The sequence below is a fragment of the Emydura macquarii genome, unplaced genomic scaffold (assembly GCF_026122565.2).
Source record: "Emydura macquarii macquarii isolate MOO-44397 ecotype Brisbane River unplaced genomic scaffold, CSIRO-AGI_Emac_v2 contig_1644, whole genome shotgun sequence".
Lineage (NCBI taxonomy): Eukaryota > Metazoa > Chordata > Testudines > Chelidae > Emydura > Emydura macquarii.
Genome location: NW_027131781.1, coordinates 8,031,295 through 8,047,351, shown reverse-complemented (window position 1 = coordinate 8,047,351; position 16,057 = coordinate 8,031,295). Strand labels below are relative to the sequence as shown.

Below are 16,057 nucleotides of genomic sequence, written 5' to 3'. Positions count from 1 at the left end.
GATAAATGATGGAACTTCTGGAGCAAAGCAGAAACTTTTCAGTCTTTCCTGAGGAAACCCTCAGGAGTCCATGTTCCCCAAATCCCTGTTTTGAAAGTGTCCCACAAGGTATAATAATCCAGAGGGGTAGCCAGGTTAGTCTGTATACAGCAAAAACAACAAGAGTCCTGTAGCACTTCAAAGACTAACAAATTTAATTTCTGCAGGCATAAGCTTTCGTGGGCTGCAACCCATCTGATGCATCTGACGAAGTGCGTTGCAGCCCATGAAAGCTTATTCCTGCAGAAATTAAATTTGTTAGTCTTTAAAGTGCTACAGGACTCTTGTTGTTTTTACAAGGTATAATGATTGGAATAGGTCATTCCTTCATTATTACTCTTCCAACTAAGTTTTAATTTTGACATGGGTTTGGCCATTATTTTTTGGTTTTAAAGATCTCCTTGTTTGCACAGTCTGTCTCTATAAACTCAGCTGTTGTCTTTTTAACCCCTGCTTTTCTCTGTTAACATACTTGCTGCTTAGGGTTCAAACAGTTGACACAGCAAAACAATCCCTGCTCTAAAGTGCTTAGTCTGTTTTGCTGATTCGAGTTCTAACTTGCAAGTGACTCTGTTCTTGTTAGCATTAGCTTTGTTTGATACAGCTCTTGTGCTCTGTGCCTTGTTGTGATAATACAACCTTAACTCTGAATTTTCTGGTTTTGTAATGTTTTTAACCCTAATGTGTATCAGTCAAACCAATATCATGTGTCTACAACCTGAACTTCACCTTAATTTTCTTTGTGGGATACATAACTGTTTAATGTGAAATGGGTATAATATTTCTGAGGTAAAGAAAAAGGTGGTTATATGATAGGTGTGGTCCTTGTACCATGCATAACTTTACTTCTCATTGGAAAATGTAGATCTTAAACCGATAAAATCTTGTGAATGTGAATGTTGTATGAGGACAGTATCTCAAGCTATCAATTCCTCAGAAGATCAGATAGAGACAAATGGTAGCCATGCTGGAACAGAGCTAACACATCTCACAAATACAGAAATCTGTTCTTGCCCTCTTGTGACAGTTGCTACAAAAAGATCTAACCTTCAAAGGAACCTCATGTTCTGTAGTAAAACTTCCTTCATTGTAGGAACATTGTCTATATCAGCATAGCTTTTCCATATTACATCAGACCATTCGTTTAAAAAACCAGGCATCCTGCCTTTACCAGATATTTCATTCAGGCAAAGGTAAATAAAATCACAGGGCACCTACCTAAATGTGCAGTTATATACATGGTGGAGGGAACAGAATTCTTTCCTGATCCTTATCATCAATCATCTTATGACTGAAACATAAGATTTTACTATCCATTATCATAAATATTGTTTCTTTTCAATTTCAGTTTATTTTCCTATGGGCATTTATCCCAGACTCTGATGTTAAAGAAATCCCTCTGGGGATCCATGGTGCAGAGTAGCACACCCATCTCAAACATTTACCTTTATTCTAGTCACAGCTTGTTAGAGGTCTAACTTCTTTAAGTTTTATTGAGTGCAAATCTATCTTGCTGACTTGAGATTGAACTCAATTGATAAGAAGAATAAAACTGCTAAATATAAGAGATGCTCTTTAGCCTTGTAAGAAGACTGTGGATTTATCAGTGTGTGAAAAGTTCTCCAGAAATTGAGTGTCTTATCCATGCAGACAGATTGTTAGCTACCAAACTGCTTTCTTCCTCTGTACCCTCACAGAAGGATCTCATCCCAGCAGTCTTCCTGGCTCTCCATGTTGAGAAGTGAATCACAGCCTGAGCAAACTTTCTTTTATACAGCAGGGCTAGGGTTATGTCCTTTTTAAAGATGTTAAATTTTTTTTTAATCCAACTAGGGATATGCTTCTTTGTAGGCCAACAGAAAGGACCTGTTTCTGAGACCTCAAAACCCAAGGCTTCACTGTCCTGTTGATGCAAAAATACCCCCTTGGGCGCCTCAGAAGGCTTAAAACTTGAGATGAGGTATATCTTCCTCCCCCTTCCAAGCACATCCTCTTCATTTAGATACTTTCACTTGGTGTCTCTTGGTTGGTCAGTATGCCTGCATCTCTGGTAACTCCCCAACTAACACTAGGCATACACTACAATAATGTAAGGCATACTGGGTATTTAAGATTTCTACTGTCTGTGATGCTGGAACTCTTGACTCACGTAGCACATTATTCTTCACATAGCAACACCTCTGAGCATGTACTAATTGCGTCAATTTCAGTGCAACAGACTGGAAATCTAACTAAGAATTAATACAAATATGAATTCTTTTAAAGCAAAAAAGGACTTGGAGATCCTCAATGCAAATTTTTCTAGAATCCAGGTGCTGCTTTCAGATTTAGACCTCTTGTCATTTAGTGATGCTTGTGGATGTGAAAGAGATGTTGAGAGATGTTTCAGCGTTTGGGGCCATAGATGGGACAACAGGTGATGACTCTTCTGCTTACCTTTTACATACAGGATGAAGTTAGCCTGTTTCTTTCTCTCTGAAGAGACATAGGGACAAAGGGTCATATTCACAGTATGTTCCACAGTTTATGCAGCTGAACAATCCTTACAAATTGGTGTCTTCACAATTCAGCCACTAAGATCATGGCTGAAGAGCAAGTCTAACTGTGCACGGGTCCCAGAACTTTTTTCCCCTTAGCAGATCCCATAGGGCTGGCTCTGGCGCCCTCTGGAGTCCCACGCACATGCTGCAGTATATGAGGCACTGCTGGCCCTACGCCCCCTCAGTTCCTTCTTTCCGCCCATGACGGTTGCTGGAACTAGCCATGCACTCAGCAAGTACTCTTCCCTGTCTTTGAACTTGTTTGTTATTCGAAGTAGTTTAGTTAGTTAAGTAGTCAAGTGGTGTTACGAGTAGTTAGTGATAAGGCAAGTCCCTGTGGGGACTTAGAGCAGCTGGGCTATGCCCTGGTCGCCAGGATTCAAGCTGTGTGCCCCCTGTGGGAAGGCCTTCTCGCTCAGCGACCCCCGTGACCGCTGTCTTAAGTGCTTGGGGAAAGGACAAGTGCAAGATCTGCAGGGATTTAAACCGAGGACTCAGAAGGACCGAGAGATCTGGTTGAAAGCCCTGTTAATGGAGGCAGCACTCCGCCCGGCGTCTGAGCTGGTCCACTCCACCTCGGCACCGCGCAACACTGCCGGCACCGAGGAGGAAGAAGCAGCGCGTGGAGCACAGACACTCCCCTGCACCGTCAGTACAGGCAGGGTTGAGCATGGAGGTGCACTGGACCCTGTCCGTTGAATCTTCTCCGGTGCCTGCATCTCCAGTCAGGGAGCCTCCCCCGACTCCTGGGAGTGGGAGAGTGCCCCTGCTGACACTGTCGACACTGGAGGCTTTTCAGGCGGCAAGAGCCTTGTTGGCCTTGCCCACGCCACCTCCGCCCCCACCCTCCACCGAGGGAGAAGGGGCTGGTGTCACATGGGAAACCCGCGTTGGGTCCCCCTGAAGAGCAGTGGAGATCCTCGGTAGGGGGAGGAAGATCTCCCCTGGACGGCCACTGGGAGTAGAGCAGAGATGCTCCCCCAGCAGTCATTCCAGGTTGGCGTCGTTGAGCCAGCCTGCTTCGACTCAGGACGCGGAGTCTCCCTCCCGGCGCCAACGCTGATCCCCGGCACTGGAGGAAGAGCAGGCCACGAGGCGGCACCGGTCAAGGTCTTCCAGGCGGCGCTCGGACAGCTCCCGTCCCAGTTCCCTGGCACCGAGGAGTTGGCCCATGCCCACATGGTGCAGAACTTGTGAAGTCCATGACGTGAAACCCAGTCGCCGGAGTCTGGCTCGGCACCAAGGAGCTCGGAGTGGCGCTGACCTCGGTTACCGAAAGGGTCTGCAGGGCTACATGGCAAGCGGTACCAGAAGTCATTGGTACCGAGATGATGCTCCAGTACCTCTAGCTCTTCAGAGTGCACCTCCATTCATCGGCACTGTTCCTGGCAACGGAGGCAGTCCTTGTTGTCCTCCAGGTCGGAGGCATCGAGCGGGCGGTCCCTGGCATGGGAGGACACCCAGGACTGAGGACATGCATGGCACCGCCAGTCCAGTGACTAGGGGTCTTCCAGGGGGACAGCCGTTGGGAGAGCCGATGCCCCCACAAAGCATGTCAGCCTTTGGTGCAGTCAGCCCTGGGTTGGCCCCAGGGTCAATGGCCTTATTGGGCCCCAATCCATCCTGTTATCGGGGGTGCAGTCCGTGCCTCTGGCACAGGAGAGGACCCATAGACACCACTCCTTGGATGAGGAGTTGGACCCCATGGAAGGACCCTCAATGGTTGCAACCCTTCACCAGGAGGGGGCACACCCGCAGGACGCACCTCTGCAGTCCTCTTCCTCCTCACCAGACGAGGCAGTCTCTCAGGACCACTCAGCGCCACTGGAGGATTTCAGGGCGCACCAGGAGCTGCTCAAGAGGGTGGCCTCCAACTTGGGGCTGGAGGTGAAAGAGTTAGAAGAGGCTGAAGATAGCTTCTTTAATGTGCTGGCGGTGGCTGCCCCAGCGAGAGTGGCCCTCCCAGTCCATGAAAGGGTCCTTAAAATTGTAAAGGCCCTGTGGCAAACCCCTTCCTTGGTCGCCCCTACATCAAAGGTGGCCGAGAGAAAGTATTATGTCCCGGCCGAAGGGTTTGAGTATCTGTTCTCACGCTGCCATCACCCCTGGTGGTAGATGCGGCTAACCAAAGAGACAGGCAGGGTCAGCCAGGGTCCACTCCCAAGAACAAAGATGATAAAAAGCTGGATTTGTTTGGGAGAGAGGTTTATTCCATGGCAAGCCTGCCGTTCAGGATTGCCAACCATCAGGTCCTCCTGGGTAGATACAGTTTCATTTTGTGGGACTCCCTCAGGCGATTCGCTGAGGCCCTGCCCCAGGACCAGGCCACAGACTTTAAAACCATCGTGGAGGAAGGAACCACGGTGGCTAGGGCAGCGCTCCAGTTGTCCTGTGACACTACTTACTCGGCAGGCAGGGCCATAGCCTGCGCCATCTGCATGAGAAGGTGCTCATGGCTGCAATCTTCAGGCCTGTCTCAGAAGGTGCAGCAGTCGATTCAGGACCTCCCCTTTGATGGGTCAGCCCTATTCTCCAACCAGACCGATGCGAAGCCGCATGGTCCGAAGGACTCCAGGCCACGCTTGGCTCCCTGGGCCTGTACACGACCCAGTTTTCCAGGCGTCAGTCACGGCCCCAAGCACAGCAGCAGCCAAGACCTCTGCCCAGGGCGTTTCGACCCTATAGGAATAGGGATAGAAATAAGGGGTTTAGAAGGAGAAATCAGCCCCCCAGGTCGTCCTCAGCTCCCCAGCAGGGGCCTCCCAGGAGGTCTGGCAACCAGAGCAGACGGTTTTGATGGTGTGCCCAAGGGTGGCGCCCCGACTCCTCTCTTGGATCTGCCCTGCCCCTTCCTGAACAGGTTAAGACCCTTCTATCCCAAATGGGCAAAGATCACTTCAGACCGTTGGGTCCTTGGGAGAGTCTCAAGGAGCTATGCCTTACAGCTTACATCTACCCCCCTGCCAACAACCCTCCCCCTCCATCCCTCTTCAGGGACCCCTCTCATGAGCAACTCCTCTTGCAGGAGGTGGACACCCTCTTCAGCATAGGAGTGGTGGAAATGGTCCCTCAAGCCGGAAGGGGTCCTCTTTGAGGTACTTACTCATTCCCAAGGCGAAGGGGGGTCTGAGACTCATATTAGATCTATGTCGTCTCAACAAATATGTCACACGACTCAGGTTTCGCATGGTCTCCCTAGCCTCCATAATTCTTTCCCTGGATCCAGGAGACTGGTATGTCGCCTTCGATCTCAAGGATGCATACTTTCACGTGTCTATCCTCCCCAGCCACAGGCGTTGCCTCTGTTTCACGGTGGCTGGCTCCCACTACCAGTTTACAGCCCTACCCTTTGACCTATCTTAGGCTCCAAGGGTGTTCACCAAGTGCATGGCGGTAGTGGCTGCCCACCTGAGACGAAAGGGTGTGCAAATTTTTCCTTACCTGTACAATTGGCTGATCAGGGGCAGGTCCAGGTCCTAAGTGCAGGACAGCGTGACCTCACTTGCTCCACGTGCAGCAGGCTGGGACTGCTCATAAACAAGCAGAAGTCCACACTAACCCCAGTGCAACGCATAAAATTCATTGGGGCCACCCTGGATGCTTCCAAGGCCAGAGCCTTCCTGCCTCACCCACGTTTTGAGGTGATGGTCTCTATCATCTCCCAGCTGCACTGATGCCCACAACAATAGCCAGGCACTGCCTACAGCTGTTGGGCCACATGGCGGCCTGTACGTACGTAGTGAGACTAGCTTCAGGCATGGTTGGCCTCGGTATATGTGCCAAGCAAAAACCATTGGACCAGGTGGTCAGTTCCCCCACCCGTCTTAGCCTCCTTAAACTGGTGGCGGACTACCAGGGCAGTGATGAAGGGCGTTCCATTCAGGGAACTGGTCACCCTAATTTCCAATGCTTGGGATGTAGGATGGGGAGCCCACATCAGCGCCGACCTAGGCACTCAGGGGCTCTGGTCGGGGAAGGAGAGGCGCCTGCACATGAACGTGAAAGGGCTGAGGGCCATTCGCCTAGCGTGCAAGGTGTTCCTTCGTTTCCTGACAGGCAGAGTGGTACAGGTGCTGATGGACAACACTGCAGCCATGTTCTACATAAACAGGCGAGGGGGAGCGCGCTCCTTGGCCCTCTGTGAGGAAGCTTCCTGTCTGTAGAACTTTGCTGTGAGGCACGACTTCCACTTAACTGCCTTTCACCTCCCGGGAGTGAGGAACAATGAGGCGGATTGCCTCAGCAGGTCGTTTCTATCCTGCCATGACTATGATCTTCCAGAAGTGGGGTGTTCCCCAACTGGGCCTATTCGCATTGACCTGGAACACGAAGTTGCCGAGGTTCTGCTCACTCCGGGGTCGCGAGACTGGGTCGATTTCTGATGCGTTCCTCATCGACTGGACGGGGACCCTCATGTACACATTCCTGCCCATTCTGCTCCTGCCCAAGGTCCTGCTGAAAATAGAGGGACAGGGTGGACATTATACTCATCGCTTCGGCCTGGCCAAGACAGCACTGGTTCAGCATGCTGCTGGACCTCCTGATCGCCCCACCCCTGGAGCTCCTGAGGCGACATGACCTTCTCCCCCAGGACCATGGTCGCCTGTTGCACTCAAACCTGGACTCCCTGCACCTCACGGCCTGGAGGCTTTATGGCTGATGCAGGCAGAACGCCTGCTCGGTGCAGGTTCAACAAGTCCTGCTTGGCAGTAGGAAACCTTCCACACTGGTCATGTTTTTTTCCCAAACCGCACGGCTTGGAGGAGGAGAGGAGATGGCATCGCTGGATGTGAGATGAGCCCTGGCCTTCTACATTGAGCATACAAAGCCTTTCCGGAAATCGATGCAGCTCTTCGTCACAGTGGCTGACAAGATGAAAGGCTCACCTGTCTCCACGCGGCACATCTCCTTGTGGATTACATTTTGCATCAAGTTCTGTTACGAGCAGGCGAGGGTGCAGCTTCCAGGAACCATCACAGCGGACTCAACCAGAGCTCAATCCTCGTCTACAGCCTTCCTGGAGAGAGTGCCCCTGCAGGACATCTGTAGACAAACCCTTATTGTATAAATTCAGTATAGGCCTGCAGTATACAGCTTTACAATCAGACAAACCGAACATTTTGTACTAATAAATTATTACAGAGCAGCTCCATATCAGTCATACTAGGCTGTGTAGTCCTAAAAAATATCTCAGGAGAAATTGAACTATAAAGAGCAACTGTCTGCCATTTCAGACAGGTGTCATTGTATAAATCTGATTTGTAAGTCTCCAGAAAGATCCTGTTTAAGCAGATTGTTGGTCAATCTCTGGCAATACAAAGTAACTTTTTTCTTCCTGGCATTTTATCTCATTCACAAGAGATGAGAAGTTATATTAAGGAAGCTGTATTGCAAAATGATTAAGAGCAGAGAAGTGTTTTGCAGCTTTCTCTTTTAAAACATGAAAGGAAAACATAAGTGTTAATGATGAACTGAAAATAACTTCTTATGTGTGAATGAGCGTAGAGAACTGTCTGACCATTATATCCTGGCCCAAAAACAAAAAAATACCCCCAATCATTGAATTGTTCATTAGAACTACAGTATTCTTCTCAATCAGCATATAAAATTATGTCCAAGTGCATGATTTATTCTTGCTGTATATGAAAAGAGTACTTTAGTTTTTAGGCTCTAAGTCATCAGTTATATACCAGATGAATATAAGAATGAAATTGAATTGCGGTGGAAAAGAAGTTTTATCCTTTAGGGGACTGTCAATGATGCATTTAGAATTGTAGACACGTCTTGCAAATATTTCCTTATGCCATAGGAGGTGAATGTTGTGATTTGGGGTATTTTTTGTTTGTTTTTGCTGGACAAATTAAAAAACCCCCAGCTTTTATATCATCACCATCACTATGATAAAGGCAGGTGAGTACATTTTCTCCCTTAGATGGTACATTTTCAGAGCACCTTTGTAAAGAAGCTATAGTTACAGGATTTGATTATTTTCTGAACCAACATCCACTTGACCCAGGAGAAGGAAGCAGGTCTTCAGGGAGATTGTAACAGGTGCCCTAATTATCTGCGTTGCACAGGTCCTACCTCAATGTAGCTTGCTCTGACCTATGCTAGCATGCATTCATCTCCATGAGACACTTTATCAGTTTAGAATTGCTACAACACAGTAGTGCTCCAGCCACGCCCCCGCACCAGTGGTAGAAGACAGCATGGCATAGGAGCTGGTTATACCAGTTGGGATGTCGCCTCTCATGGAGGAACCTCAGCTGGCTGTAGACTGAGCACTGCAGAGGGGCTGGATGGGAGGAAAGAATCTGGCTCTCCTACTGTGTAGGGTTGAGCACAAGACAGGTTTTCTCTTATGCCAGATCTAGTATATTAATTATTTCAGTTGGTTTAGTGGCTTGTCTTAATGCCCACTTTTTTATTTCATTTTGAAGTTCCTGGACAGAGCAAAATATTCAGGAATGTAAATGATAAAACCAGCACAGGAATGAACATTTTCTTTTATATGCTTAGTATAAGACCTGCTGGATGAAGTGCATGTATTCTCATGCTTATTGGTGTATATAAAACCAAATCAAGCAATAGCAGCTAGGAGTTGTGAGCAGGCTTGAGAAGAGAGCATTCTGAGGCCATAGTCCTGCAAAGGGATCTGTGCGAGCAGATCTTTGTGCTGTCAGTGGGACTCCACACAAATGAAAGCGTCTGCCCTTTTGGATCCCTTTTTTGCATGATCAGCTTGTAGCTGATTTGAACAGGAAGCTAAAACTTTGATTTATGAGTATAAATTGTTTTTCTTGCTGCTTTTTCAGATTACTCCTTGACTAGCGCAGACGTGTCTGCCCTGCAGGGATTTAACTCCCCAGGAATGCTGTCTTTAGGACAGGTATCTGCCTGGCAACAGCACCATCTAGGGCAAGCAGCCCTCAGCTCTCTTGTGTAAGTAGATCTGTAATGTTAATTTACCATACCCAGTTGGGAACATTTGCTGCTTTGGTTACAAATGAATAATCCTGCATTTGACATTATTCAGTAGGACTCGACTCTAATTTCTCCTTCAGTGCACATGGTATGTGCATTCTTCACAAGTTTGCCAGTCAGCTCACTGGTTGTAAAATTACTATAGTTGTTTTAAAAAGGAACCTGTTTGGGACAGGGACCTTGCCTTCCCATTTGTCTGTTCAGTATTAAGCATGTTGTTGGTTCTATGTAAGTAGTAATGCTGGCAAACATCACCACTCTGGAAACATCTCAATACCTAAGAAGATCTCTAGCTGAAAACTTTACACGTTTGAAAAAATTAAACATTTCTATGTGTTTTAATTTCTTTAAACACAAGTAAAATTTGTAATAACAAACCACAGAGTAATTGGACACTCAAGTTCCATTGAAGAGCACAGCACTAATGGAACAATTGTAGCTAAAATTTTATCCATTTCTTGCTGCTCAAAGCTACTTTAATCTAATCAATTATGCTTCATCTTGGGCTTCCTGAACAATAAGGTATGCAGTAAATACCAGCTCTCTGAATTAATTCAGGATGTTGGGACACCTTTAATTCACACTTTTCAGTATTGTGTCTTACACTTAGTATTCAATAAATGTGTTTTATTTATGTGTTTAGCTTGGATTCAGTTTGATTATGGGCTACAAGATTTCACAATGCTTAATATTTTTTTTACAATATAAATATGAATTGTAACTTTTTTTTTAAATTTCCCCAGTGCTGGAGGCCAGCTATCTCAGGGTTCAAATTTATCCATTAATACCAACCAAAACATCAACATAAAGTCTGAACCAATTTCACCTCCCCGGGACCGTGTGACTCCATCTGGGTTCCCTCCACAGCAGCAATCACGGCAGGAAATGGGTCGTTCTCCTGTTGACAGTCTCAGTAGTTCCAGCAGTTCTTATGACGGCAGTGATCGGGAAGACCCAAGAAGTGATTTCCATTCACCTGTTGGGCTGGGAAGACCCCCAAATTCAGAAGATAGAGAGAGCCCATCAGTGAAACGAATGAGAGTGGATACATGGGCGACATAAACTTTCAGCATTTCCACTTCTATTTTGTGTTATCACAGTGAACTGTCCTGACATATCTAAATATATAAATAAGGACATGAAATAAATATATTTATATGTATATACATACATGCATATATATATCTTCACATGCATATATATGTGCGGGTGTGTGTAGCATACACAAAATCATCAGGCACTTACTACAAAGTCCTTGTATAACTGCAGATGTCCCATGATAAAAATATAACAAAACAACCCTATAGGTATTGGTCTAGTCTGGAACTTTCCTGGACTTGCTGTTTTAATAATATAACCTGTTTTTTTGCAAAAAAAAACATTGTACCCATGTATAATCCTACCACACTAGATGGCAGAAATCAAGAGGGCTCCCCTGTAGCAACGTCCTATGTATTTTATTAAAGCCGTATGGTTACTTGTAGTTAAGAAACAGTGCTTTGTAGCAGCAGAGCAGTAGAAAAGCAGGAAGAAGAAAGCAATACTGTACATAAAATGTCCTTTATATTACCCAACCTGGCATGGGTCTCTGTTGCAGAGGGTGCATGGCGAAGGGCTGAAGATATAAAAACCTGTTTTGCACGTGCAAAAAAACGTATTGGGTCAAAGAAGTGATTGATTCTTAATTTAAAAAAAAGAGTGAAAGAGAGAGGCATAGAGAACTCGCATGAAATATTCAGAAAATAGCCTAGAAAATAGAGCATTAACAAAATAAAATTAATATATTAAGTTATAATTGGAATATGTTTGAAAAGTTTCTTTTTACGTTCTGTCTTTGAAAAATATAGAAAAAATGGATTTTAGCTCATGTATATTTTATATTAAAGAAAACAATACCCTTATGAATTGAAGACTATATATAAAAGTTATATACAGTACTTTTGAACACATTCTGCTATGAATTATTTATATAAGCCAAAGCTGTATGATGTAGCTTTTTTGTAGAGTATAGTTTTATCTTGTTATTTTGACTTTCTAGATTTTTTGCTTTCGGAAGAGGAAAATAAAAATTTGCAGGCAGAGCGTTGGGGGAAAAATAAGCCATGAACACTTACTATTCTATATGTAAATTAAAATTTGAGCCAAACTCTTTGTGTATATAGCATCTTAAATATATCACCTTTTGGTGTAAGTACCTATGTATCGTACGTTCACCAGATTAAAAAGTATATTTTTGTGGATTGACGCCAACTTGAAAAAAAGGCGAGGTCCTTATTAAGTAGAGTATTCACTGTTTAATATTTACTATTTTGTTAAATATACTGTACTTTCTTTGGATTTTAATTATTATTAATATTATTATCCAGATTTTTCAGAGGATGTATAAAGGGGTTGTCCCCTTCACTGGTGGTGAATGTGTGCCGTTAAAAAGTAATCTCTGTGCTGTGCTTCATTATACATTTTATATATATGTATGTATATAAATAGCAAAGTGGCAAAACAACAAAAATCCGGTGTTAAGTTCATCCCACATAAATATTAAAAATCTGTTGCAACACATTTTAAGGCATTATTTTAAAACTGCCTCTTGTGAGAAAATATACAGTGGAAAAACTTGACCTAATTACTTGTGTTAGGGAAATAACACATATCAGACGAGCACAAAAGGTTTTGTAAGTGGTAAGTGATTTGGGACAAAACATTTGCTTTGGAAATAAATCCTCTCATGTCTCCTTCCAGCGTTCAAAAAAGTGAAGCAAGAAATCCAAATGCCCAACCTGCTATACATCATGTTAGTACCTAAAGTTCTGATCCTGCAATTCTTTCTTGTGCATTAGTGGGACTTACTTGCACGAGTTAAGGGTTTGCAAGATCTGGCTCCAAGACCGCAGCGAACTCCCATCATTCAGGGATGTAAAGAGTACCATATTCCCTGCCTTTAAACTGATAATTGCTATTGCTAATCTATTGAAGTTTGGCAAAGATTTACTTAAAGTAAATCTGTACAGAGCAAGTCTTTAAGGGGGGATACAAACTGACACAATTCACCTTGCTTTAGTTAAGTGTGTGCTTAGCTCATTCTTTGAATTAAAATTTGTGTGCTTTCAGACCCCTGCTACTTCTCTGGTCATTCTGTGCATAGAATATAATATATCCCTCCTCACCACAAACCAAATAAAATGTAGACTTCTAAGAAACATAAATCTTACTACTAGTGGCTCCAAGTTTGGAAAAAAATTGTTTTATGTTTACACAAAACTCTTTGAAATCCCTAAGTTTATTAAAACATTTTTCTCATGGGCATTCAACACCTATAAAGGAAATATTCCAATAAAGTCACTCAGTTGTTGCTACAACTAAGAAAATATAAGAGGTGGAAATGGAAAGCCATTGTGTACAGCCATCTCCTTGACATCTGTTTGCACATGGAATGATGCAAGAACAAATGTACCATAGATGGATTTCAAGACTAAATCTGTTGTGTTATCAGTGTAACTTTTAAAATTACAGAATTTTTAAAAACAATTGAGGCAAACTTTGACTACTTTTAAAATTAATCTACAGTTAGTAAATTGAAGCTAGAGTGTAGTTAATGCGACAGAAGAGCCTAGAGAGGATTCCAATTTTCAAATGAAAACTCCATTTCCAAAGTATTTCAGTTCACGTACCGCTTCATAGAACCTTTAATGCTTTGAAAAGTTATGTGATTTTCTTTTGTTATTTACGCGCGTATATGAACTTTGCTGTATATTTGAGTGGGAGTTCTACATTCACATTTACTGTTTATTTTCTTGTGTGCCTTATGAGATGGCTTTGCTGACTGTATCTCAATAGTCTTTATTTCTATGCAGGTTTGTAAGCAGTACTATTACTGTTTTCTAAAACAGTGTTACCTAAGGTTTGGAGTTTGTATTTAAATCACACCAACTGACTAATGTAAAACTTGTGCAATTAGGAATTGAGGATCAGACTGTTAACCTGTTACCCATAGCCCTGTAATGGATTCCGGTAGATAAGACTTTGCAAAAACATCCCATATATCCGTAGAAGAACCTCACACCATGAAAATAAAAGGGGAACTCTGATCTTTAATAACACTAATCGTGTAACTTTGGAACATTCTTTTTTTAGGATATGTAAAAATGTTTTGTAGAAGAAAGGACACAGCACAGGAGAACATTTCAGCAATTAAAAAAATCACTATAGCATTTTTTTATTAAGTAAATTTAATGAATGCAGTTCGAGGTAGGGTTGCAGATGGATCAAATCTAGTGTGAGCCTACCTGGCTGGTATTGATTCAAGAGAGCTATACCTGCTAAAATGACAAATCATCTTTGAGCTCTAACTAATAGTATTTAAAAAATATAATCGGGTTTGTTGGAAAAAATGCTTTAGCATTTCCTTTTATTGTAAAGGACACTAAATGCATCAAAAATGTTACTGAATTATTATGCGCACAAGAAATATATAGTAAATAAGGAACATAACTCCTAGCAGTTGATCGTGGGAAGAAGTTAAATTAGAATGTGAAAGAAAGACTTGTTAATGTAAACAGTTACTTCTTAATAGAAACTTTCTTCACTTTGCTGTGCAAGAGAACACTGCTTTGCTATATTTAAAATGGCTTTTTTAAAAGAGATTTATGTATTTGGTAAATGTTTGTAGTCAACAGTTCACACGAGAAGCTGTTCACGGTTTAATGATGATAAGCCGTTTGGCGGCACAAGCTGGACTTTGTTGCCATCCTTGAGACGAATCTTTTAAGAAAAAAATAAGTTAATCTCAATTTTTCCCTGAATGTGTTGTTTTTCTTCATTATACAATAAATATACTAGTGAACTTTTTATCAAATGGTTAAGAAAATGCTAGAAGTTGTTGTAAAATATTTGTATCCTGCATTCACTAAAGTAAAAATACTGGCTTTTACTGTGTACTCCAGACTCTGTCGTGTTTGCAGAGTATAGTGCTTTTCAATTTCTTCTTTTCCCTGGTACCTGTTAACAATACTTTCACTTTGTTTCTAAAAAGCTCCTGTTAATAGAATCGTGGACCCATTTTCATCCGGATGGATTTTTTTCAACTGATATATATATGAATGGATATTCTTTTTTGTTGCAGCCAGAATTAAGAGTAGTTCTGACATAAATCCATATAATAAAAGAAATATTGTAAAATAAGAATAACATTTTACAAAGAGACAAATACCAAAATTGATTTAAATGAAATTTTCATAATTTTAGTAACTCTTTTGTTATCTTGGAATGGGTGTATTTCCTTCCCCTAATGTTTGCTCTTCCATCGCACTTGCATACTGGATTGGCATTATAAGGATACTTGAGAATGCTAGGTTGCTGATATATTTAAATAACAATGCATTTGAGGAGGGATGGGCTCAAAAATCTCTCCTATGAAGAATTAAATGTGCTTTGAAAATAACATCTGATATATACTAGCCTCTCGTTCCCCCTTAGAAATGTCTTTAGGAATATTTGTAGCTGCTGCTGGCTCACTCCTTTCCTTGGGCGGGCTGTGGCCTTGCTTTCAGCAGTTATCCCTGCCTCACTTCTCCAGTTGTCATGCCAATTACCTTGGGTGATGTGACTCTCCTCTTCAGCACCACAAAACGTGGGCTCTCCTGATGACTACGTTTCTCTTCTGATGGAATTCATCCCGAGGGCAGCACCATCCAATACTCCAGGCTTCTCTTTTGTTCTGGAAGCTTCTGCCCACACATCCTGACTCTTCTACCCAGCATTTCACTTCCTCCTGCTTCCTCTAGGTCTCTGCTGCGTCCTCCAATTCCTAGCAAGCTCAGCCATGCAGCCATAGCAATGGAGGAGTGAAAGCTTGCAAGTGTCGCTAACTGTGGCGCGACTTCTGGCGCTGGGCTGGAAGAATGGTTAATTGGGCAAGGAGTCCCTTGGCCACTACTGATAATTCTGCTAACAAAGCAGGAGAAAACTGTTACCCCAAATGCCCCTGGCTCCCAATTTCAGGTTATGTGCTTGGTTGTGAATCTCTCGCAGGGAGCCCTTACCTGCACCTCAGCTCCCCTCCTCTGCAAAAAAAAAAAAAAAAAAGTCGTCTGTCCCACTGGACTAAACTATGTGCTTCACCACTGAGAACTGCTTAGGTTCTACTTTTCCTGATTTATCTTGTTCAAGCAGCAGCTTTCCTGGCTCTCACGTTCCATTGCAAGCTTGAGTCTGGGTGCTAGTTTCAATTCCTCACTGTGGCGGACGGCTCTTACTGGCAGGTTTTGACAGCTGGTTGAACCGTATGGCTAAAAATATTCAAAGTGTGGCTACAGCTGCTTAAAATGAATTCACTGTTGTTTCCTACTTAGCGCCTACACATTCCTTGCTCTAGGCTTGACGATTTTTGAAGCTGGTTTTGTCTCTGTTGTGTGCTTAGCAAAGCATGTGCTAGGAGTCCTATCCAGTCAGATGCTATGGTAGGCTTGATTAAACCACTGTGGCCATAGGAATGACCA

The 16,057-nt window shown here is 43.5% G+C and overlaps 1 protein-coding gene across 6 annotated transcripts in view; it reads left to right on the top strand.

The window, feature by feature from the left end:
* The window catches only part of MEF2A (myocyte enhancer factor 2A), a 147,658-nt gene extending 133,161 nt beyond the window's left edge, over window positions 1-14,497 (top strand). For all 6 annotated transcript variants that reach the window (XM_067555601.1, XM_067555605.1, XM_067555600.1 and 3 more), the window contains 2 exons: window positions 9,395-9,521; window positions 10,307-14,497. In XM_067555601.1, the coding sequence (XP_067411702.1) occupies window positions 9,395-9,521; window positions 10,307-10,625 (446 nt within the window). In that variant the 3' untranslated portion in view covers window positions 10,626-14,497. The remainder of the gene's footprint in view (window positions 1-9,394; window positions 9,522-10,306) is intronic.
* The last annotated feature ends 1,560 nt before the right edge of the window (window positions 14,498-16,057 follow it).